The following is a 25,962-nucleotide window of genomic DNA, read 5'->3' on the forward strand; positions in this document are numbered from 1 at the left end:
ACACAGTAGTAAATTATCAACAATTTAGTGTTTAATAAACCTAAAGATTCAAGTTTTAAGGACAAAAATTCACCATTTGACAAAAAACTGCTGGGAAAACTGGAAAGCAATTTGGCAGAAATTAGGTACAGATTAACATCATATATATGTATATTATATATATATATCAATATAAGAACAAAATGGGTACATGATTTAGACATAAAGGGTGATACCATAAACAAATTAGGAGAAAAGGAAATATTTTTTGTCCAATCTGTGGATAAGGGAAGATTTTATGACAAACAAGTTATAGACAGCTCTAAAAACTGTAAATTGATCATTTTGATTCCATAAAATTAAAAAGGTTTTACACAGACAAAATCAATGCAGCCAAGATTCAAGACAACAGAAAACTAATGAAAAAAATTTTATTTTTTTACAGCAACTCTGATAAAGACCTTCTTTCCCAAATATATATATATAGAGAACTGATTTATAAGTTCTCTTATTTATGAGAATTTATAAAAATGCAAGTAATTCCCCATTTCACAAATAATCAAAGGATATGAAGGTTGTTCTCAGATGAATAATCAAAGCTATCTATAGTCATATGAAAATGTCCTAAATCACTATTGATTGGAGAAATCTAAAGTAAAAATAGCTCACACTTAACAGATTGGTTAATAATTGATCTAAGACAATTCTGAAGGACATAATGAAAAATACTATTCATCATCTGAGGATAGACTAAATGAAGATCAAAGCATGCTTTTTTCAACTTTATTTTTCTGTTTTTGTTTTTTTCATAACATGACAGGTGTGACATTAAAATTTTTTTTGATTGCACATGTTTAAGTTAAATAACATTTCTTGCCTTCTCAAGGAGGGGGGATGGAAAGAAGGGAGAGAAATTAGAACTCACAATTTTAAAAATGCTAAAATTGTTTTCACATGTAAATGGAAAAAATAAATATAAAAAATTTTAAAATAAGCATTCCTTGGACAAATTGCTATTCTATAATTCTTTCATAATTAATGTTCTGAGACTCCTTTGCAGTATATAACTGCTTTTTGTAGTTGAATAAAAGAATTAGAATATAAGTAAATTTTCTGTAGGAATTTAACTAAAACCATCTTTGATACAAATCCAGAACTAGATCGGATATCAAGGATGATGTGCAAATAAATTGTTTCTTCTGTTATGTGTCTATTTTTCAAAGATTTTCATTCTACAAAGCTTAGAGATTTTACATATGTTGTATGTTGGCTTCTCTAAACAACCCTGTGGAGACTGAAGCCTTTGACTCCTCAGCTGTCACAGCTACTGAAGACCCAGGAAAGAAAACTTTTACCACTGAAGTCCTTGGTTTAATCAAATGAGAAATAGAAAAGATTTGATTGGAGAAATGATGCTAAAAAAATGCACCACTATCTACTTTTCCATTTAATTTACAGCTGGAACCTTTTCCTAAATGTTGTGTCTTCCCCTCCCCTCAAATTAGGTCGATAGATCCTTAAAAGTTGTGACTATCTTGTTTTTTCTGTGTCCATAGTAGCTAGATACCATGGTAGTTGCACATATAAGGAACTCAACAAATGCCTTTTCATTCATTTACTTAAGATATTGGTCTTTGTGTTCCAGTTCTTGGTCCATTTTATTGGTTCAGTTCCCATGAGTGTCCTTAGTCTATTTTTAGTATGGGGATTTGTCATCTGTGATTCCATAAAAAGATAGTGAATTGCTGATGTCTAAAAGTCTAACCACCATCTCACAACTTGTTATTCAGTTATTAACTAGATGCCTGTTTTTGGCAGTTAGCAGTTATGTCTTGCAAAGATCCCATTATTTTCTTATGTAATCCACAGTGATATCATCATCATCATCATCATCACAGTTCATTCTTGTCATCTTTTTTGGTGTTCAGAGAAAAATGGTCTGAAGACAACTTTCTTCCCTGATATTTTTTTCCATGAGACAATTGAGGATTGTAAAAATGAATAACTTAATTAGCAGTTTGCAAACCTTAAAAGTGCTATATAATCATTACCTGTTTTGATAAATGGGAGGTTTTATTATTGTTATGTTTCATATACTGTGGATCCTTGTCTAGGTGATAAAATAACTGCTTTTCAGGTTAAAATAAAATTATTATTGCAATATATATATAAACATATATATATATATGTGCCAATTTTCTGAAAACTCATCAAAAGCAGTTTCAGGATGTCTTCCATTAGCAGGAAATATGACAGATATGGTTTGTTCATATATGGATTTCATTTATTCCACTTGGTCTCTGTATTTTAAATCTTTTCAATCTATAGAGTTTGGAGATAATGAGAATATCCAGTGATAACCTCAATTTATAAATGTACTTCTTAAATAATTTTGCTATTGTGTATAGGTGGTAGTGGGTGACAGTTTTCTCTCTAGTGATGTTCCTATTCTCCATTATGGAACTTTGCTTGCATTCTTAAGTTTATTGGTGGGTTTGTATTTGTAGTACAAGGCTGTATCATCTCCAAGTTTACAAAGAAGAGTCAGCTTCTAGTGTGTAATTCTAGCCTCCTGTTCATGTCTTTCTAGTAGATGAAAAGTTTTTACAACTCATATTGACATGCTACACAATTTCTACCACTTCACTGTATCTGGCATCCATGTTTGAGTTCCTTAAGGATATTTGTTTTTTAGGTTTTTGCAAGGCAAATGGAGTTAAGTGGCTTGCCCAAGGCCACACAGCTAGATAATTATTAAGTGTCTGAGACCGGATTTGAACCCAGGTACTCCTGACTCCAGGGCTGGTGCTTTATCCATTGCACCACCTAGCCACTCCAAGGATAATCTTTTTGCAACTTCTGTTGGCAATGACCTATCAATCCCCTACCAGATTAGACCTTGAATTGCTATCATAAATCCCCAGAATTTATAAAGAAATTTGTATGTCTTGGCCATTGTGGAAAGCTGTGAGACCTGATCCAGGCTCCACAATTATTCCATGCTCTGTTGTACACATAGCATTGGTTGAACTCATGTGGATATTGTTCATGGAAGCCTTTTCATTCCATGTCTGAATCTTAGCTAGCTGTTTCATAGACTTGAGCTGGATATAAAGCATTTGATTATGTTAAACAAACCTTTGGTGTATATTAGTTGTCAGCCTTCACTTTAGTTTTTGAAAGTGGAGTCCATCTGTCAATCATCTTCCTTTCTTTCCCCCTCCATTTTTCCTCCTAGATATGCCTAGGGATGATAATCTTTGTTTCATTAACTTTGCAGTGGTTTCTTTTGGACACCCTCCAAATCTCTGATCCTTCATTTTATCATGCCAAAAGGAAACTAAAGATTGGTATGTATAGATATTAGTCTGCGTTCTTCCCCTTAACTTGTGAGTGCAGATTGCTGGTCTTCTGATACACAGTTTAAGTTTCTTCTAGTAGTTTCATGCTCAATTTGTATTTTCCCCCTTAAAACCAAGGTACTTATTGCATCACCTTCATCCATTGATTCAATTTGGCTTCTGGATAAACTCCTCTGTGGTGTACATTAAGAATATGACACTTTGGAGCACCAGCCCTTAAGTCAGGAGGACTTGAGTTCAAATTTAGCCTCAGACACTTAATTACCTGGCTGTGTGACCTTGGGCAAGTCACTTAACCCCACTGCCTTGCAAAAATTTTAAAAAAAGAATTTGACACTTGAGTCCAAATGACATTTTAATAAGATTGAAGAATCTTCCCCAAGAGATGAATTAGTTTATATACTTTTCTGCAAAGACATAAATTGGTGAATAATTGAATACTTTGGCAAGGTTCATGGCACCCTCTTTGATTTGAAAGCCATACTTGGTTCTAATTCAGGAGTGTTAATAATGGATTAAGAGAATCATAGAGGCTTTAACATGTTTTCTTGGGAGATGCTACCATTTTGTATTCATTGTACTTGACATGGCATTGCTGGCATATTTTAAATAAAGAAAAGTTTTCCTTGTGAACATCAATTATTCTGCTGTTCTCACTATATTTAGGCAAAGGAAACAACAAAGTACAATGGGAAGGTTGGGAAAAGCAGAGAGGGAAAGATAGATAGCAAGGGTGAAAGTATGCCCATGTTTATTTTATATCCTATACCTGTAAGTCACAGAAGATAGAACTATACAAGGGAAAAGTTTAGGTTAGTTCTAAAGCTAATCTTACATTCCATTCTAAACTCTTATTCATGGAAGACAAGAAAAAGTGAAACTGGGGCAAGGGAAAGAATGGAATGCTACTTTGGCAAACTGAAAGAAAAGCTGACTCTCAAGATTGTCTCCAAATGTATTAAAAGCCAAGTTAGAAAAAGGATATTTTAAAAATTTTAATCTGGAAAGGAAGGAGCCACAATCCACCTAGTAGATGCCAAGTCCCACTTTAATCTTCAGAGTAGACTTGCTTTTTGGTACTGATGAAATCACTTAGACATTTAAGAAGAACAAAAGAAATTAGTTTCTGCAAATAAGAATTTTCAGAGAAAGGAACCAGGGAAGAGCCACAGCAGCTCTATGCTGATGGGTCCTTCTATGTACAGTTCTTAAAAGTTTTCTTCAAACAAGTAGGATAAGGGAAAAGGAAAGTGAGCTGGCAGTGTATCCTGGACAGAGGGACATGCATCCCTATAAGAAAGAAGACAGGGCAGAGGTGGGTCTGAGGCAATGGAGTGTTAGAGGACAAGCAAAAAGAACTAGTGGTGTTCCTTTAAGGGTCAGTCACAGTCATGGTAACTACTTCTTCTTCCTTTGAGTTTTGATTGCCAAAATCCTTGCAGCCCTTTAACATGACAACCAGTTTGGGATGAAAGTGTGCTTCCCAAGTTGATGAAAATATCACCAGGGGAGCTAAGATTCAACTTCCTTCCGTGTTGACCCTTGCCACAGCAGGAATGTGCTAGGCCCTAGATTAGGTCCAACTGGGGCAAAGGAAACTAGAGAAGAGGCAAAATCTTCCTTGAAGAGCCTATAAACTTCCTATCCTTTGGTCGCTGGAGAAACAAATAAAGACTGAAACAATTGATAATAGGATCTATTAGTTGGATTGATATGGTGCTCAGTATGCTGCTCAGAAGCATTTCTAGATGGGATGTTGGCATTTTGGATTTTGTCTAAAACGACTTGCTGCATGTGTTCCTCATTGTTGTTATCATCAGAATCATCAGTATCATTATCACCATCATCTTCATTAGTATCGAGCTGTTTGGTGAAGGGGGAAGACTAGGGACTTAAGGAGAAAGAAAACATTTGAAACAGTCACTGTGGTTAAGCAAGAATTTGTTTCATATTCAGTCTCCTTTTAGTTTGTATTTTTTATTAATACTCAGTAAAGATGATACAGCTAGAGATCTAGCCCTGGAATAGGGAAACTGGAGTTCAAGTCTTGCTTCTGACACATACTAAGTATGTGGCCTAAGTCCATTCAACAAGTATTTATCAAGCAACTACTTTATGTTACATTCCAAAGACAAAAAGAAAGGCAAACAAAACCAAAAACATCCCTATTCTTAAGGAGGGAGACAAGAAGCCAACAACTATGTACAAAAACCACATACAAAATCAATCAGAAATAATCAACAGAGAGAAAGCTCTAGAATTAGGACCAGTAAAATATGGGATTCTAGTTGAGATATAGAGGAAGACAAGATGGAGAGAGAGCATTCCAGGCATGGAGATTGGTCAGAGAAAATGCCTAAAGCTGAGATGGAGATGCTTGTTCATAGAACCTCAGGGACGCCAGAGGTATTGGATCAAAGAGTACATGTTGTGGAGTAAGAAGACTAGAAAGATAGGAGGAATTGTGAAAAGTTTGGAATGCCGAGCAGAACATTTTGTATTTTCTGCTAGAGGTAACAGGAAGCCACTGGAGATCATCAAGTAGAGGGTAACATAATCAGATCTGCATTTTAGGAAGATCAATTTGACAGCTGAGTGGAAGATAGACTGAAGTGAGGAAAGACTTGAGTTAGGGATATGTTAAATTTAAAGTGCCTATGGAACATCTAGTTGAAATGTCTAATGGGTAGTTGGAGACGCAACACTAGAGATGTAGGGAGAGATTGAGGCTAAATTTGAGGATCATCAGCATAGAGATAATTGAATTCATGAAGTGCTTATGAGCTCATCAATTGAAAGGAATATAGTGGGAGAAGAGGTGAGAACCTAGAACAGTCTTGGGAGACACTCAGTGTGAGTGCAACCTAAATGAAGATCTAGGAAAATAGACTAAGAAGGAGCAGTGAGATAGGTAGAAGAAATAGGAGAAAGTAATGTCATGGAACTCTAGAGAGTTTTAAGGAAAAGAGGATGATTAAAGACTACAGAGAGATATTTACTCCTTCAAGAGGTCATTCTATTTGTTTGCTGTCCTTCCTCATCTACCTCGTATCCCTCACTCACCTGCACATCTTCGTCTTGGGCCTTCTCCCTCTGGCATTCAAATGCTTCTCCTTGCTTCAACTAGGAGACCATATCTGGTTTGAACTTGGCAAGTCCTGCTCGTTAGAAATAGGAAAGTGCTGGGATCAGAGCCTAACACTCATCTAACCCTACTTTATTCTATAAACTGTGGCATGATACTAACACCCAGAGGACTCTACAAAAGCTCTTTGGAGACTGATCTTTCCTTGTTCCTAAAAGGAAAGAGTTCACAAAGTGGATTTAAGGTGGGAAAGAAACCCAATCCCTGGAAAGAGGATGGAGACTTTTCTTGTCTTCAGATAACTATTCTGGGGTTGAGAGAAATGAATTCTCACCTGGGAGAATAGACTGGGAGAGGTACAGCCTCAAAGGCAACATGAACAAGCTGCCAGCTTCTAGATGGAAAAAGTAAGCATTGTTCACCTGGGAACAAGTAGCATGCTCACATAAATATGCCACATTATAACTACTCAACCTTGATGACAATGACTAAGCAAAGAAACAAAGACCTTCCAGGAGTCAGGTTCTGAGTCCTAGAGGGAAGCTCTTCTTAGGTAGTTCAGTGGTGCAGTGAATAGAGGAGTGGGAGGATCTGGACACAAGCCCTGATTTCAAATCTGACCTCAGGTCAATCATGAAGGCTTATAGAAAGTGATGTCAACATTCGGTTGCCTAAAGAAGTTCATCAGCATCATGTCACTTTCATAATGGCAGGTCTACCCATCATGGACAATATTCTCAGGTTTTCCCTGTCACCAATGGAGTGAAACAAAGCTGGTGCTTGATTCCATGTTTTCAGCAATGTTGTCAAACACCTTCCATGAGGACGAATACAGCTACAAGGTTAACTATTACACTGATTGGTAAATTATTTAACTTGAAAGGCTACAAGAAGGGAGGGGGAAAGCTGATTCACAATTTTTTTGTTCATAGATGATTGTGCTCTCAATGCAATCTCTGCAGCTGAGATACAGCAAAATATGGATCAATTCTCTACTGCATGTTTTAATTTTGCCTTAACAAGAAACATCAAGAAACACATGTTCTCCATTAGTCAGCACAACACCATTGCTATGTGGAATTTTCATTTACAGCAAATAGAGCAATTTTGAATACTGTAGAAAAGTTCACTTACCTTGACAGGTCCTTTACAGAGATGTCCACATACATAATGAGGTTGACACATGCATTGTCAGAGCCAGTTTAGTGTTTGGGAGGTTCCAAAGGAAAGCGTGAAAGAGAAGAGGAATTAGACTATCTACCAAACTGAAGGTCAAAAGAGATATTGTGCTAACCTCATTGTTGTATACCTGTGAAACCTGGACAGTCTACCAGCAACATGTCAGAAAACTTTAATGTCTCCATTTGAATTATCTTAAGATTCTGAAAACCACCTGGTTAAGGCAAATAATGACTTGGAAGAGGCTGGCAAAGGATTGTACAATATGGTATGCCTGAGCAAAGTGGAATTCAAGTGGTTCAAAAGAAATATGAGATGCACAAATTTAGAAACATCTCCACTCCAAATGTTCAGATGGACCTTTTGTGCCTGACTGGGTCTGAGCAGCCTCTGTTGGACCCAATGTATCTTGATTCCAACATTGTGATGCCATTCTGGTCCTCTTTGAGAATGAAGGACAATAGATTAGGAGGAAGTCACTTTACCTTCATCTCTTTCAGTTTCCTCAACTGTAAAATGGGGATCATAACAGCATGTACATCTCAGGATTTGTCAATATCCTTACTTTACAGTTAGAAGTTAACCAATTTGTCCAAGGTCACACAGCTTGGAAGTATCTGAGGCCAGTATGAATTCAGATCTCTTTGACTTCAGGTCCAGCACTGTATCCACTAGGCCAGTCAGTTACTTATACAGATCCCCCAATATTGCAAAGGGTCTCACCCATGTCACCTCTCTCTCTCCCCCTCTCTATCTCTAAGAGGATGACATTCTGCATCTTGTCAAGTGGTCTTAATCTTTTTGTTTACATTATAGTCATCTCTTATATTATTCATGTTTATCAGTCTTACAGTCATTATATCCCATGACTATATTCATATTATGACCCATCTGTCCCACCCCCATCTGATGCCCAGGGGAACCAGATGCCTCTCTCCTGGGTTGGAAGCAGTCTTCTTTAGATGTCTCCTGAAGCAGCTACCCTCACCAAACACAACTTGACATAAAGACCTTATCTCTCACCATACTCCCAAATACCAACTCACATAATGCATGTAGAGATCTTAGATCTCTTAAGAACAAAAGCACGGGCAGAAGACATAAACAATAAGATACACACACATGAAAATGAGTTGTGGAAAGCATGACAATCTAGGGGCAATCAGAAATTTAAGAAAAAAGGAAAAAGCAATTAGAATTTAAGGAGGGTTATTCTTGAGACTAGAACAACATTAAAACAGTGGGAGATAAAATTGCTTCAGCTAATTAAAAGGGATGGGGAGAAAAGGTGACCTGGAGTGTAAGGGAAATTGTGGATACCTGGTCCCTAGTTTTGAGTTGGGTAGTCATAACTGAGTTGTTTGTTGAGGCACCAGAGAACTGTTACTGTTATAAAAATGCTTGCTATCATTTCTATAGTGCTTTATGGAACGGCAACTTGTCAGATATAGCATAAAAGAGGATTATTTTTGAGGCACACATTGAACTAGATGGGAAGCTATTTAGTGTGCTAGCAGTTAAACATTTACCAGCATACTCTTGAACAACTATAACATTTGCGATTCTATAGAATTTTCTTTCTTCTCTAAGTTAATGGAAAGGGGAGCAGAAAAAAATGATTCTTGAGTCATAAGAGGTGATGTCCTCTAGGCATCTTAAGCTCAACTAAAACTAAACCTATTACAATCTCCTCTTGCCAAAATTTGAGGTGCCCTTCCAGTCACTTAGGCTCAAAACCTAAGAATCATCTTCCATTCCTCCTTTTCTCATCCTCTATATACAATCTATTGTTAAGGTCTGTCAATTTTGCCTTGACATCTCTCACATGCAGCCCTTTTCCTCCTCTGATACTGCCACTACACTGATACAGGCCCTTGTCAGCTCAAGCTTAGTCTATGACAAGTCTTTCAGTTGTCCTCTCTGCCTCCCCTTTTTCCCACTCCAGTCCATCTTCCACTCAGCAAATTAACCTTCCATAAGTGTATGTTATTCTCTTTTATATTCAAGAAACTCCAATGGTTCTTTCTCCCCTCCAGGAACAACTGTAAAATTCTCCGGCATTCAAAGACCTTCACAACTGGCCTTCTTCCCACTTCACCAGCTTCATAGACCTCACTCAAACCCAAGCACTTTTTGATTCAGTGACACTGGCTTTCTTGTTATTCCTTTCACAAGATACTCCCTCTCAAGACTACATACATTTCCATCGGCTTTCCCATACTTAAAATGTTCCATTTCCTGGCTTTCTTGGCTTCTTTCAAATCCCCACTTTCTAGCATTAGCCTTTCCTGTTGACTGCCTACATATTATCCCTTATTTATCTTGTTTTCATGTTGTCTTCCCCTCCCAATTAGACTGTGAGCTCCATAAAGACAGGAACAATCTTTTGCCTTTCTTTGTATCCCCCCAGCACTTAGTATGTGCCTAGCACATGGTGGGCACTTAATAAATGTTTAATGATAAACACTAAAATATCTGGCAGGTGGCAATTTTTGCTTAAAACATCTATTATAATTGTGGTTTTGGGAAAGGGAGGCTTTGAGCTTGGAGACTTGAGAGGAAAATGTTGGAAGAGCTGTCAGAAATTTAGTTGAAACTTTGTTTCACCTATATTTAATATTACTTCTAGAATTTTCAGTAAAATATGTGTTCTGGGTAACTGTCAAAATCTTTTCATTCTTAACACTTAATTTTCAAAAGATTTTACTCAGTATGAATTCTCTGATGAGTTAAGACTTTTGATTCAGGAGGTTTTCCCCTCATTTATTATAAAAGTATAATAAACTTATAATATACTCCAGTATAAAGTTTCTGATGAATAATAAAATATGTGTAGAAGGCTTTCTCACATTCTTTAATTCTCTCCACTTTTGATTCTGCAATGTACACTAAATACTATGCTCCTGTGGAAGGCTTCCCCACTTTTGATACACTTAAAAGTTCTCTAATATAATCCTGTGCTAGAGTAAGAGATAGATTATTGAGAAGCTATCCACATTTATTTCATTTGTAATTAATAATTAATCCTCTGATGTTCAAGAAGTTTTGTTTCTTTTTAATCTGGCAGAAGGTCATTACAACCTAATGTTTCTTTCTAATATGAATTTTCTGATGTCGAGTAAGTCCTGAGCTCTGGCAGAAGGCTTTTCCACACTCATTACATTCATAAGGCTTTTCTCCAGTGTGAATTCTCTGATGTTGAGTAAAATGTACACTGCGGTTGAAAGCCTTCCCACATTCACTGCACTCAAAAGGTTTTTTACCAGTATGAGTTGCCTTATGTTGAGTAAGATGTGTGCTTTGGTTAAAGGTCTTCCCACATTCATTACACACATAAGGCTTTTCTACTGTATGAATTCTCTGATGCTTAGTAAGTTTTGACATCCAATAGAAGGCCTTACCACATTTATTACATTCATAAGGTTTCATCCCACTATGAATCCTGTGATGGGAGGTAAGGGATGACCTACGACTAAAAGTCTTCCCACATTCATTACATTCATACGGTTTCTCTCCACTATGAATTCTCTGATGTTCAGTTAGTCCTGAATTCCACCGGAAGGACATCCCACATTCATTACATTCATAAGGTTTCTCTCCTGTGTGAATTCTCTTATGTTCAGTAAGGAGTGCAATTCGGCCAAAGGCCTTCCCACATTCATTACATTGATAAGGTTTCTCTCCAGTGTGAGTTCTTTGATGCTGAGTAAGGTGTATGCTCTGGTGAAAGGCTTTACCACATTCATTGCATTCGTAAGGTTTCTCTCCAGTATGAATTCTCTGATGCTTAGTAAGTTCTGAGGTCCAGTAGAAGGCCTTGCCACATTCATTACATTCATAAGTTTTTTGCCCTCTATGAATCCTGTAATGGGAAGTTAGGGATGACCTATGACTAAAAGTCTTCCCACATTCATTACACTCATAAGGTTTTTCTCCAGTATGGATTCTCTGATGTTCGGTAAGTCCTGAGGTCCAGCGAAAAACCTTTCCACATTCATTACATTCATAAGGTTTTTCTCCCATATGAATGCTCCAGTGTTCAATTAGTAGTAGGCTATTAAGGAAAGACTTTCCACATTCATTACATTTATGAGGTTTCTCTCCAGTATGGATTGTTTGGAGGAAAATGGATGAGTTCTGGTAAGTTTTTCTACCTTCATTATATTCAGGAAGTTTCTCTTGAGTATTTATTTTATGACATTTGAGAAAGTTTGAATTATAAGTGGAGGATTTCTCACATTCATCAAATTTAGAAAATGTCTTCTTCAAACAGATTCTATTACATTTACTTGAGTCAGAATGAAATCTGGAGCTCTTTCTATGTTTATCATATTGGTGGGAACTCTTTCCAAAATATAGTTTTTGTTGGGAAACACGGGTTGATCCTAGACCAAATATTCTGTCATATTTTTTACTTTTGTGGTGCTTCAGTTTATTGGAAGATTTTCTTTGGAAAGTTCTTACTTGCTTAGAAGGTTTCTTCTCACAGTTCTGCCACTTTTCTAATCCAGCTTCACATTCTACCAATTTAGAGACACAGGGAACATCCCTTTTGAAACTTTCTTGGAACAACTCTTCCATAGAAATGCCTAGTCTTTGAAAAGACTCCTTGGTTTCAGGTCTGTTCTCCCAATCTGAAAGAAAGAAAAAGTAAATATTTTCACATTTTGGGGGGGTAAATTTAGTACTATCATCCATTTCCTCTGTTGAGAAAAATAATTGCTGACCTTTAAAATCTAAAAGACATTAATACTACTATGACAGGGTTATTAATCCATTTAGTTTATAAAAAGCATTCATAATGCTCTCTACCACAACCTTGTGAGGTAGGTAGGTTAGTTATTGCCATTTTTCCAAATAAGGAAATTAACTTAGATTAACTGATTTAACCAAAATCTCACACTAATGATGGGTGTCAAAGCTAATATTTGAAAGGTCACAAAGAATCATGGAATTTTAGACTTGAAAAAGGCCTCAGTGCAACCAATATCCCCAAACACTTCCTATTTTATGCCATCAATACATGGTTCTCTAATCTTTGCTTGAAGATTTCTAGTGACACCAAGGCAATCCATTCTACTTTTGGATTCTACTGTTAAGCTATTCCTTAGAGCAAACATACACTGTCCTTATATTACTTACATTGTAGTTCACCTCCATTCCTCTTAATGCTGCCTTTGGAGGCCAAATAGAACAAATTCAACATTTCTTTCACATGACAGTCTTTTAATTATACAAAGTCAATCAATTTTTATTTTTAGGTTTTTGCAAGGCAAATGGGGTTAAGTGGCTTGCCCAAGGCCACACAGCTAGGTAATTATTAAGTGTCTGAGACTGGATTTGAACCCAGGTACTCCTGACTCCAGGGGCGGTGCTTTATCCACTGCACCACCTAGCCGCCCCTAAATCACTTCTGAGTCTTGTCTTCTTCAGACTGGTTCTTGTGCTTCGTTATCAAATGACATCATTATGTTTGAGAAAAATTAGTGTGTCTGACTGTGACTGATCAACCCAATATTAACTCAGAATGTTCTAATACAGGTTGGGCACAAAAACAGTCCATGTGACCACCTGGGGTGGGTATTCTAAACTTACAAATGTCATATTTCCTTTGAGCTGCTTCAATTCAGTCCTCATAAAGAGCAGCACTCTCACTAATGAGGGCATGCCATGCTGGACAATCCTGTGCCAGTGTCTCTCATGGTACACAATCAATTCTAAAGTTCTTAAGAAAGACCTTCAGAGTGTACCAGTATTGCCTCTTCTGACCCCCTTGTGAGTGCTTGCTCTGTGTGAGTTCTCCATAGAATAGTCTTTTTGGCAATCATACTTCTGGCATTCTCACAAGATGACCAATCCATTGTAGTTGCACTCTCTGTAGTAATGTTGAAATGTTTAGTTCAAGAAAGGACCTCAGTATCTGGTATCTTCTCCTGCCAGGTGATCTTCAGAATCTTCCTAAGACAATTTATATGGAAGTGACATGGTGCCGGTAGACCGTGTCCTGGTTTCTCAGGCATATAGCAATGAGGTAAGCACAAAAGCTCTGTAGACCTTCAATTTGGTAGTTAGTCTAATACCTTTTCTCTTCCACACTTTTTTTCAGAGTCTCCAAAATACTGAGCTAGCTCTGTGAATCTGTCCACAGTACTCAAAACCTCTCCATTTGCTATAATCAATGGTTCCACATATGGATGGTATGATGCTGGCTGATAGAATATTTGTGTTTTCTTGTTAGACCTAAATGAGCATAAGCAGCAGAGAATTGATCCATACTATGTTGCATCTCAGCTTCAGAGGCTGCATTGATTGCACAATCATCTGCAAACAGAAGATCATGCTCCATCACTCCCTACACTTTGGTCTTGGCTTGAGGTCTTTTCAAGTTGAAGAATTTGCCAAAATTGCAGTTGCTGACCTTGAGGTCGTGTTCATACTCAGTGATGGCATTTGATAACTTGGCTGAAAACATCATGCTAAAAAGCATGGCAGCAAAGACACAACCTTACTTCACTGCACTGGTGTGAATCTCAGAAGCATCATCTACTATCTAGAACCTGGGCAAGCATGTAGCAATGAAACTAATGTACAATACTGATGAACTCTGGGTATTTTGACATAAGTTTCCATAAACCTTCATGACTGATGCTATCAAAGGCTTTGGCCAGATCTATAAATCCTGTATAGACCTCTGTTCTGTTCCTGGCATTTTTCCTGGAGTGTTGGGTAGCAACACAACACGGACTATTCCTTAACCCTTTCTGAAGCCACAATGGTTCTCAGGGAAGTGATCATCTTCCAAATGAAGGGTCAGCTTATTGAGAAGGACTCTAGCAAGAATCTTGACAGTAGTGACTAAAAGAGAAATACCCTTTTGATTGTCACAGGACAATCTATTCCCTTTACCTTTATAGAGATGGACAATGGAGGTATCCTTGCACAGAATAATTTCATGTCATATAACCTGGAAAATTGCAGTCAGTTTTTGGATGAGTAATGGACCCCCACACCTCAACTGGAATAGAATCAACAACAGGTACACTTTGCCAATTGAAAGGAACCTAATGGCATTCAAAACCTCTTCTTCAGTTGGAACTTCACTAGGGACTGACTGACTTCAACTTGATGCAAATGGTTAAAGGCTTCTGCACTAATTGATGATGACCTGCTAAGAACACTATGAAAATATTCAGTTCATCTCTCTAGGATCATGTCCCTATTGTTAATCAATGTGGACCCATCAGCACTGAATAGGTGAGATGCACCATAGGCTACTGGCCCATAAATAGCTTTCAGGGCATCATAAAAGGATTTTGCATTGTTACTGTCTGCATAAAACTGAATTTCATTTGTCTTCTTACTGAGTCTGGAGTCCTGCATCTCTCTAAGCTTCACTTGTACTTTACTTTTGATGGAATTAAATGCTGCCTTCTTAGAAATGAAAGAACTATCTGGCTGATAAACCCTGTGAAGTTCTCATTCTTTCATTTAGCAGTTTCTGTATTTTCCCATCATTTTCATCAAACCAGTCTTAATGTTTGCAAGTGTTGTGACCCAGATGAACATCTGCAATGCTATACACCAGATCTCTGAAAGTTGCCCACTCTCTCTCTTCCACCATTGCTAACTGTGTTGGTTTAATTTTCCTTCTAAGTTAGCAACATATTATACCCACTCAGAGAGACACTCTAATCTCTTGACATCAGTTCTTCAGTCATTTTGCCTTGGGGCTGCCGCTTTGATTGAATGTGAATATTTAGCTTAGAGAGGATGAGCCTGTGATCAGTCCAGCACTCCATACCACACATTGCCTTTGTCACTCTCACATCCTGTCTGTCTCTTCTCCTTATGATCACATGGTCTATTAGATGCCAGTGTTTGCTATGAAGGTGCAGCTGGTAAGTTTTACTTGTGTTTAGGTAAACGGAAGACAGTGATTTTGCTGAGGTCATAAGATGCACAAGTCTTCAGTAGTAGGTGACTATTGCTTCTTCAAACTACACAGTTATCACTTAGTGTTATCTCCCTCTTGTATAACAAATAGTCACACAGACTATTTGTGCCAAGACGTAGAGTCTTCCAAGTTTATATTGGTCTGATCAGCCACAGTCAAACACACTGCACATCACCAACATCACCCCAACATCACCATGTCAATTTGGTCCTCTTTGAGCACAAAGGACAAATAACAACAACGATGTCCATTAAATTATCCTGCCTTAAATGATTTTCAAGTGCCATTATATTCATAGGAGTTTATAAATCATGAATCATCTTGGTTAACTTCAAATCAAGTTGATTCAATAAATATTTATTAAGCACCTAATATGTGTGTAAAGCATAATGATAGAAGCAACATATGTAAAAACAAAAAGAAATGTGTATGCTTTCAAAGAGTTTATATTTAATTTATAAATAAAAATCAAGCTATTCAAAGTCATTTCAAGAGGAAGAGCTTAAAAAAAGGGAGAAAATCAGGCAAGGTCTCATGTGCACTTGATATGTATGGTATGTTTTATACAGTTAAAGGACACTAACAATTCTAAGAGACAGAAGTGAGAAAACACATTCCATATTTGGTGTATTACTTGTAAAATAAACAGAAGCTAGGAGGTCAAAAGAATCTTCAAGGAGGCTAGTCTTTTTGGGAAAAAGAATGTGAAATTTATTAACATGAAATAAGACTGAAAAAGGGAAATGGGAGTTGAAATTAAGTGTTAGGCTAAGAATTCTATATTTTATACTAAAGAAATTAAGAAGGTCTTGAATATTTTTTTTTTTAGCAAAGAAGTTCATTTATTTAAATCATAGAAAAACAGAAAGTATACATGGGAGGAAAAAAACTAGAAAATACAGAGTGAAGGAGTTCTTCCATTGGGAACAAAGTACCCCAGATCAAAGGAGATGTTTCCTATGGGGAAAATTATCAGATTCTCTAGTGTACTGTACTGGGGGATAAGGACATGAAAAAGAACGCCCTGGCCTCTCATGCCTTCAGTAACCTGAAGTAGGGTTGGCTTCTTCCACTCTTCTATCAAACTGGGAACCCAGGAGAGTCCAAGTGACTCCATATTAGAAAAAAGACTGAAACTTAACCAATTCCAAAAGGAGGCTGGCCCTGAAAAGTCTTAAAGGGGAACTTCATTTGAAGAGTTTCAAAGAAAGAAAGATTAGTCTTTGGAAAATTCCAAAGAGAACTCTTTTTTTGCCAGGTCCATCCATAAAGGAATAGGCAAACATTCCATTTCTTCTAATCCTCAATAACTCTGTCTCAACTCTTATAAAGGGCAGAGCATTCATGTCCACCAATAGGGTGAGAGTTTCATACCAATGGGCTTTGACACAGAAATTTAAAAAAAAAATTAAAAAGAGTTATTTCTGAAATATTTTTGATCTTGAATATTTTTGAAGTGGTTGGAAGATAGGTTAAATTGAAGTTATCTTAGATCCAAACTATCAATTTAGCAATTTAGCGTGAAGGTACAATTGCAGTGGAAAGACTGGAGAGATCAAATTAAGGAGGCTAATATAATAGTCCAGGCAATAAGACATGAGCCCAAACTAATACATTTGGATAACAGTGGTAGAACAATTATGGATAACGGTCAGATTAAGAGTATAATTACTCTTTTGTGTGGTTGAGTAGGGTGAAGATGGAGATCATGAAAGTTAAGAAGGCTGACAATGAAGTCAGAATGCTTAAGAAGACAAAAACACGAATCAAAACCTCCAAATATGAGAAAGAAGTTGCATTAAATCAGATTGTTCTATATACTGCTAGAGTTCAGTAGTGCCTGGGACACATTAAATTTTAATGGAATGAAAAGAAGAATTACTTTAACATAAATAACTGGCTACAATAGGAATCCAACTAGATATAAAGACCTAAAAAGAAGAGGGGCTACTGAGTGAGAATGAAAAAGTAGTATTTTGGAGGAAATAAGGAACAAGAAATGTACTTGCTCCTCCTGGCAGTCCTTTGGGAGTGGAGAGGGAAAGAAGGAGCATTCAGTGATGGAGAAAGCAATCAAGAATTCGATATCTTCTGTGGCCCGTCAATTTCTGATAGTACAAGGAGATGGAAAGAATGTGAAACAAAGTGCACAAAGATAAAAGGGAGTTTGTTAATAAAAAAAATATGATAGAGGGTATAATGATAAGAAGGAAGAGGAGCAAATGGATTGTGGAGAGATAGGATGACTCAAAAGCTGGAAATAAGATTTCTGGAAGAAATATCAACAATCTCAGATATGCAGACAATACGGCTCTGATGCCAAAAAGTGAAGAGGAATTAAGAAGCCTCTGGAGGAGAGTAAAAGAGGAGAGAGTGAAAGCTGGCTTGAAGCTTAACATCAAAAACATCTAAGATCATGGCAAATGATCCCATTACTTCCTGGAAAACAGAGAGGGAAGAAATGTAAACAGTGTCAGATTTTTTTATTCTTGGGCCCAAAGATCACTGGAGACAGTAATGACAAGCATGGTCTTCGGAAGGAAAACTGGAAAATCTGGATAGCATGCTAAAAAAGCAGAGACATCACCTTGTCAACAAAGGTCTATATATATTCAACTATGTTTTTTCCCAGTAGCTTTATATGGAAGTATAAGGAAAGCTGAGCACTACAGTTTGAGAAGACTGAGAGTCCCTTAAACAGCAAGGAAGTCAAACCAGTTGATACTTAAATTAATTTAGATTATTCACTGGAAGGTCAATTATTGAGGGTGGAGTATTTGCACTTTGACTATATGAGAAAAGGGGATTCATAGGAAAAGTCTCTGATATGGGAAAAGATGAGGGCAAAGGGGATGGCAGATAGATAAGATAGTATGATGGAAACAATGACCAAGCTTGGACAGACTTAGAGAGATAGTGGAGGACAGAATGGTCTGACATGCCATGGTCCCCTGACATGCTACGGTCCATGTGTCACAACGAGTTGGACTCAACTGAACAATAACAAAACAGAACCAAGGTAAATAGTGATAAGCATGAAGATGGAGAAAGTACATTTTCATCTTAGCAGAAATTGACTCTATAACTTGAGGATGAGAGGAACTGGATAGAGAAGCTAGGATTCTCCCTTCCCAAAAATGAAAAAAGAAACACAGAGACACTCAACTTCCAGGGTTCTGTGATGACTAAGCAAAGTCAGCAAGGGTTCTCCTTCTCCCTGAGTCTAAGACCCAGAGTATGAGACCCTTCCAAGGTATAATCCAACTGTGGTATTGACTCTCAGTTCCCAGTCTCTGAATCCTAGAAGCTAAAACCCCTGTGAGACTGTAGATAGAAATTCTAAGACTAAGGTTCTGAGATGGTTTAGAGTGCTGAGTGCCATTGAGGACAGGAATTCTGTGATCTTCAGGACCTAAGGACCAAGGTCTGAAATGATTTCTGGCTCTGCTAAGAGAGAAGCTCAGAGTTAGACCCTTGTGGGTTGAGCTGAAATCACACTCCCAATATATTCAAGAGTCATTCTCCTGCTTATCAATTGTCTTACTAAATAGTGGTGTTTAAAATGGAACAAAATACTCAAGACAGGGCTTGACTATAGTAGAATAGCATTTTCTTATATCTGAAAACTGTATCTATCAAGTCAATATTCACTGAACATATTCACTTCTTGGCTGCCTTTATATATTACTGAATTCCTTATACTAGAATGATCAAAGAGTATAAATAGACAGTTCTCAAGGGAAGAAATCTAGCCATCAATAGCCATATGAAAAAATACACTAAATTATTAATAATTAGTGGCATGTATATTAAAGTAACCCTGAGGTCCACCACACACTTATCAGATTGATGAAGCTGACAAAAAGGGGAAAACACTGGAGGAGCTACTGGAAAACAGGCACATTAACATATTGCTGGTGGACCTGTGAATTGGTCTAGCTATTTAGGAGAACAATTTGGAACTATGCCCCCAAAGTAAACCATACACACCCTTTAATCCACAAATACTACTGCTAAGCCTATACTCCAAAGAGATAAAAAAAAAAAGAGAAGATAGAAATGTAAAATATATAGCAGCTTTCTGTATGGTGGCAAAGAACTAAGAAAGTGAGGAGAGTCTATCAACCACGGCTGAATAAATCATATTATGTGAATATAATGGAACATGACCACATTATAAAAAAAATAAAGGAGACAGTTTTAGAAAAACATGGGAAAAGTTATATGAATCAAGTAAGTTATGAGTCAAGGAAGTATGGCTGAAGTAAGCAAGACAAGAAGAACTATACTTGAGAGAAATTATTACTTTTGCTATATATTAAACAACCAATTATTAAATTAGGATTTATTTTTTTCTTCATTTACTCATCTAAAGACCAGTCCATGTAGGTCAGTCAGCCAGTCTCTGAAGGAACTAGCTGATAGAGGAGACTGCCCCAATCCTTCCAGTACATATCTTGGGTTCGAACCCATCCAATTAGGAGACCTTCCTTCTGTTTAGAGTGGAAACTGAAACTAATCTAAGTGAATTCTTACTCTTAGGGAATAAGCTCTGGTACCTGAAGCCCTTCCCCTGAAGTTTCTCATGAAGGAGAAAACCAACCAGAGTAGTCTGGATAGAAATGGATTCTTCTGTCCAAACTGTTGAAGGCAGCTGAATCTCATGATCAAGCCACATTCTCAGAAGAAGGTGGTGCAAACTCAGTCTATCCCCTCATTAATTGATTTTCACCTGTCAGGGGCATCTCCTTTTCCAAAAGTATATTAAGGCTTCCTGTCTCTTCCCGTCTTTGTCATGGGTTACTGAGAGAAAACAATGACCATTAATTTATTATTAGCTAACCTAATTAATAAATCGATTATCAATTACCAGAAATTCTTTCTGTCAGGTTTTTCGTTTATAACATGCTGTAGTAACACTGTAAAAATATTCAATTTTGAAAGGTTTAAAAAAATCTATCAAATCAATGACGAATCATGATTTTAACATTTTTGGAATGGTTGATATGGGAAAGTTTTTCTTGACTAGATTCATTTGTTACAAAAGAAACTTTTTTTAATCGAATGTATGGAAAGATGGAAGGGAAAATAAGCTTGTTAACTGAAAAAAATAAAGGGTTCGTCAGACTGGTTAATATGATGGAAAAAGGAAAATGATCAATGTTGGAAGAGCTGTGGGAAGAACACTAATGAATGGATGATTGAGCTATGAACTGATCCAACCATTCTGGAAAGCAATTTGGAATTGTGCCTAAAGGTTTACAAAACTATGTATACTTTTGATCCAGTAATACTTACTACTAGGATCTATATCCCAAAGATATCATTTTAAAAAAAAGGAAAAGAATATGTATGTATAAAACTACTTATAGCGTATATGTATATGTACGTATATACGTATGTATAAAACTATATTTTTAATAGCAGCTCCTTAGCTGGAAATTAAGGAGATGGTAGGGGTGGCTAGGTGATGCAGTGGATAGAGCACCAGCCCTGGAGTCAGGAGTACCTGAGTTCAAATACAGCCTCAGACACTTAATTATTACCTAGCTGTGTGGCCTTGGGCAAGCCATTTAACCCCTTGCCTTGCAAAAAAAAGCCCAAAAAACAAAACACTAAAAAAAAAAGAAGAGAGAAATTAAGGAGATGGCAATCAATTGGGGAATGACTGAACAATTTGTGATAGGTGATTGTAATAGAATGTTATTGGACTATAAGAAATGATGAACAAGATACTCTCAGAAAAAACTTGGATTTACAGAAACTAATGCAAAGTGAAATGAGCAGAACCAGGAAAACACAGCACATAGTAACAGCAATACTGTAAAATAATCAGTTCTGAATGATTTGTCTATTCTCAGTAATGCATTTAAATGATCAAGATCATTCCAAGGATTTATAAATGAAAAATGCTATCCATCTTCAAAGAAAAAAACTAATGGATTGTGAATGCAGATTGAAAAAGATTTTTTTGCTTCATTTTTCTTGTGGGTTTTTTATTTTTGGAGTTGGAGTCACAACATGACTAATATGGAAATGTTTTGCATGACTGCCCATATTTTCAAATTGCTTGCCTTCTCAAAGAAAGGGAGGGACAAAGAATATACAACTCAAAATTTTTTTAAGTAAATGTTAAAATTGGGTTTATATGTAATATAGAAAAAATAAAAATGTCTGAAGATTAATTTGAATTTGAGTCTATCTGACTCAGCACGCTCTCTAAACTGCCTTACCTAATAATAGAAGAAATTAAACTACTGATGATGAAAATCATTGGATTTGATTATAAGAAATAAATCTCTTTTGTTCAAGAAAAAAAAAAGCATCCAAATTAAAATGAATAGAAACAGACTGGGGAAAAATTTGCTTCCATGCTTCTGCTGGAAGCTTGGAACTGATTCTATAGGAAGTGATCTATTTCCCTAAAGAAAAATGGGAAAAAAATTATAATATGCAATTCTTAAAAGAAATACAAATTATCAGTAACCTCCTGGAAAAACTATTCAAATTCTCTAGCTAGCAAAGATATAGAAATGAAAAACATTTTGTAATTCCACTTTGCTCCCTTTAGACTGATAAAGGATTAAAACCTAGAAAATTAGAACATTATCAAGTTGAAGAGAAACAAACAAGCTCTTAAACTGTGCATGGGGCCAGGAACTGGAGTCATCATCACTCAGAGAAAATATGGCAACATGTAAAAGAAAAATCAAGAGCCCCGATTTCCACTGCCCCAGAAACCCTGCTAGTAGGATTGTGCTCTCAAGAAGGTAGTGAAAAGAACCAAAATCTGATTATGGACCTATGATCCCTGTTCCTGAGGGAGGCTGAGGATGTTAAATTGGCAGCAGAAGTCTGAGTTGTAATGGTCACTGCACTTCTAATCTGGGCAAGATGGGGTCACTTAGTCTCAAAATAATAACAACAATGATGTTGATGATGACAATGATGACATTATCATTAATAGTAACATCAAAAGGTGAAAAACCTGGTGTCTAGCAACTGTGTTGTAGCTACATTCTGGCATTTAGATGTATTATGACACCTTTAGAATAGTTATGTTTTAAGAATGCAGGGATATATGGAAATTTTTCTAAAAAGTAACAGAAGAAAGCAAAGTCAGGATACACACATCACATTTCTATAAAACTTGACAGTAACATTTCCTAAAAACTACTTAAAATAAAGTGCCTAGAATAGGATGAAGAAACAGGATGTTTGTGTTCTTATTTTGCTAATACTAAAAACATATTTTTAAAAGGAAATGAATGAAAGGGCCAGAAGTAAGGCAATGGGTGCTACAGAAGCCAGTCACTGGTGAGAAGAGATTAAGCTGTGCCTTCTATTAAAAGCATGGTTCCCTTGCCCTTGAAGGTCATGTAAGGGGAAAGATGTCAGGATGGTGAATTGAGGTAATGAAGCTTCAGGAAGGAATTAGTTGGTTCTTGTCCTTTGTTATAGAAAAAGACTAGAATGATATAACTATGATGTCAGATGAATTACAGTGTAGCCGATTGTGACTGATCAGACCAGTGGACCTTGGAACGTCCTACCACATGTTGGACACAAATAGTCCATGTGAACACCTAGAGTATTTACTCCAAACTTACGTATCTCATGTTTCCTCTGGCCTGCTTCTATTCTGCCTTGCTCATAGAGCCTCGTACCGTCTTTGATGAAGGCACACCATGCTGGGTGGTCCTGGTTCAGGGTCTCTAAGGCTGCACAGTCAATAATAAAATTCTGACCTTCAAGATGTCCCTGTATTGCTTCTTCTGACCCCCTTGTGAGTGTTTGCTTTAGCTGTCTTCATGACCAGTGGAATGAAGGGTTCTCATCCACCCATTCTACCTGTGAAAGACTTAGCATTCTTGGGGTAGACACCCCCCTCCCCAACTCACCTATGAGTTTGGGACTCCCTCGGTTACTCTCACCCTGGTTTAGCCTGTTTGTGGAAACAGTTTACTGGGATGTGGCTGTTGTGTAGGCTGTTTGTTGGAGCCACAGGTGAGAGTTAGGTGTCTCAGGTGGGCATCAAAGGTGGAAAGCAGCCCTCAAAGCAGAGGCACTATTCTTCCTTGAACACACCCTACATCTCAGAATGAACTCGTGCCACTGTCTCAGTCCTTCACCAGGGGCCTCAAGGGTATTCTGAAGACAGCTCCCTGGACAGTGTTTTAGAGTTCCCAGCTGGATAAATTGCTTTCCCTGCCTGATTCCCACCCACTCACCTGGACAGGAGCTTGTTAGGATACCAGGTACTCCCTGTTGCTCCAGCTGCTTAATCACATCTGGTTTCCGATCTTCAAGTCCTGTTCAATGAGAAGAGAAAAGTGCTAGGGACAGCATCTGTTCTGAATGCAGGCCTGACCAGTTAAGTAGGATGTGACCGTTATGGTGCCATAGAGGCGTATGGCAAGTAAGCTCTGGACCAAGAAGGCTCCAAAGTGGGTTTGGACTCAGTAAATAAATTAAAAAATTAATCTCAATCACTGCCTAGTAAGAAGAGAAGCCGGTTCAATTCAGTGAATCTCCATGAAGGAGCACCTGACCTTTGTGGAAATGGTGTACCCTATAACCTCAGAGCAACCCAACCAAGCTTCAGTTTCTCGTTCTATCCGTCAGAGACCAATGAAGTAATAATTTGCAGAAATAAGTTATTTCATGGCCACAAAAGGTAGAGGATTTTCAGGTCCCTCCACACCCGATAGCTTAAAAACCTTGATAGTTTAGTAACTGATCAACACTCCAGATATCCCATGGTGTTTCTTAAGACTGGATACGAGCAGATCCTGGAGGGCGCCGTCCTTACCCAGGCACAGCAGGTTGCGGTAGTTCTCCAGCATCACCTCGCGGTACAGCTCCTTCTGGGCAGGGCCCAGGTGCCCCCACTCCTCCCAGGAGAAGTCCACGGCCACGTCCTTAAACGTCACCAAGTCCTGAAACACCAAACGTGAAGCACCTTCACAGAGACGGGCAAGGGATGGGACACTGCCGGGAGCCCAGGGCGTGTCCTCCGTTTCCTGGAGGGTCACGGATTCCCTGAGAATCACTTAGGCTCCATCATCCGCACTAGACACCGAGACAGGTGCAGATTACAGCCCGTATGTGCGCCCCTCCCCGGCACGCCTACAAGATGCCTGCCTCACGAGGCACTGTCACCCCTGGTTCACGAGCAGCACAGCTGAAGCCAACGCATTCCCAGGGCCCGGCCTGGGTGCCCCGGCCAGGAGGGGCCCGAGGCGTCCCGGGCCCAGGCCCTGCACTCACCTGCTGCAGCCCGGCGGGCACCTGGGCACAAGCTCCCCCGCGGGCTCGGGCCGCGTCCGGAGCGGCCGCTCGGTGCCCTCACCGCCGAACTGGCACAGCGGAGCCCCGCACGCGCGGCCAAGGGCCCAGCTGCCCCCCGAGGCGCCGGCGGCATTGCCAGGGCCCCGCCGCCATCTCATCCGCACCGGGGGCGCCGGGCCCCGGGGCGCCTCCTCTCTCCCGCCCCCCAAAGCTGCCACTCACCGGGCGGGTCCGGCCGGTCCGCGGCGGGGGGCCCATCCCCCTGGGGGGCGGCTCTCCGCGTGGGGGCAGGGCTGCGGGGGCGCCGGGCGCGGCCGTGACGTCACGGGCCCGGCCTCGCGCTCCGGGGCCGGCGGCGCCGCCTGAGCACGGGGTCGCCCAGCCTAAGGCCACAGGGGCGGGCCCCGGGGCCCGGCGAGGCGGAGGGGCGGGGCGGAGCGCAGCATCCGGGCCTCGCGATGGGTCGGCCTTGCAGCCGCACCTCCAATGACGCGCGGCGGGCCTCTGCGCCGGGCGACGGCGCACGCGCAGCCCCGGGGCTGCCCGCGAAGGTGGGAAGGGGCCCGGCTGGGCCGGGGCGGCGCAGGGAGGGCGCCCAGGAAGGCGGAAGCCGGCCCACCGTGGGCGGCGCCGCGCGGGGGGTGGGGGGCAGGCCGGGAGCGGAAGCCGCTGTCTGGTCTCCATGGCAACCGTTTCCGGGCTACGCGAGGCCCCGGAGAGCGGAAGCCGCTGCGCATGCCCGGCGCTGCCCCAGCCGGCCCGGCCCCCCCCAGGATGGAGGCCCGGCCCCCCCAGGATGGAGGCCCGGCCCCCCCCAGGATGGAGGCCCGGCCCCCCCAGGATGGAGGCCCGGCCCCCCCCAGGATGGAGGCCCGGCCCCCCCCGGATGGAGGCCCGGCCCCCCCCCGGATGGAGGCCCGGCCCCCCCCGGATGGAGGCCCGGCCCCCCCAGGATGGAGGCCCGGCCCCCCCCAGAAGCTGCCCGGCCCGGCGCAGGGTCGCCCCGCCGGTGACCCGGGGCCCCTCAGCGCTTCCCTCGCGCCCGCCCCCCCGGAGCCCGGAGCCCCCCGGCGGTGACCCGCGGCTCCGCCGGGCACAAGCCTGGCCGCCCC

General features: G+C 39.8%; 1 protein-coding gene across 1 annotated transcript; it reads right to left on the bottom strand.

Moving 5' to 3' along the window:
• Window positions 1-503: 503 nt before the first annotated feature.
• LOC141497122 (uncharacterized) lies at window positions 504-25,243 on the bottom strand. The gene is made up of 4 exons (XM_074199732.1): window positions 25,073-25,243; window positions 24,372-24,498; window positions 23,791-23,871; window positions 504-12,239 (listed from the first exon to the last, which is right to left on the bottom strand). The coding sequence occupies exons 1-4, from the start codon at window positions 25,106-25,108 to the stop codon at window positions 10,687-10,689; spliced, it is 1,797 nt and encodes a 598-aa protein (XP_074055833.1). The 5' UTR covers window positions 25,109-25,243; the 3' UTR covers window positions 504-10,686.
• Between the last annotated feature and the right edge of the window lie 719 nt (window positions 25,244-25,962).

Source organism: Macrotis lagotis, chromosome X (genome assembly GCF_037893015.1).
Source record: "Macrotis lagotis isolate mMagLag1 chromosome X, bilby.v1.9.chrom.fasta, whole genome shotgun sequence".
In the NCBI taxonomy this organism is placed as follows: Eukaryota; Metazoa; Chordata; class Mammalia; order Peramelemorphia; family Peramelidae; genus Macrotis; species Macrotis lagotis.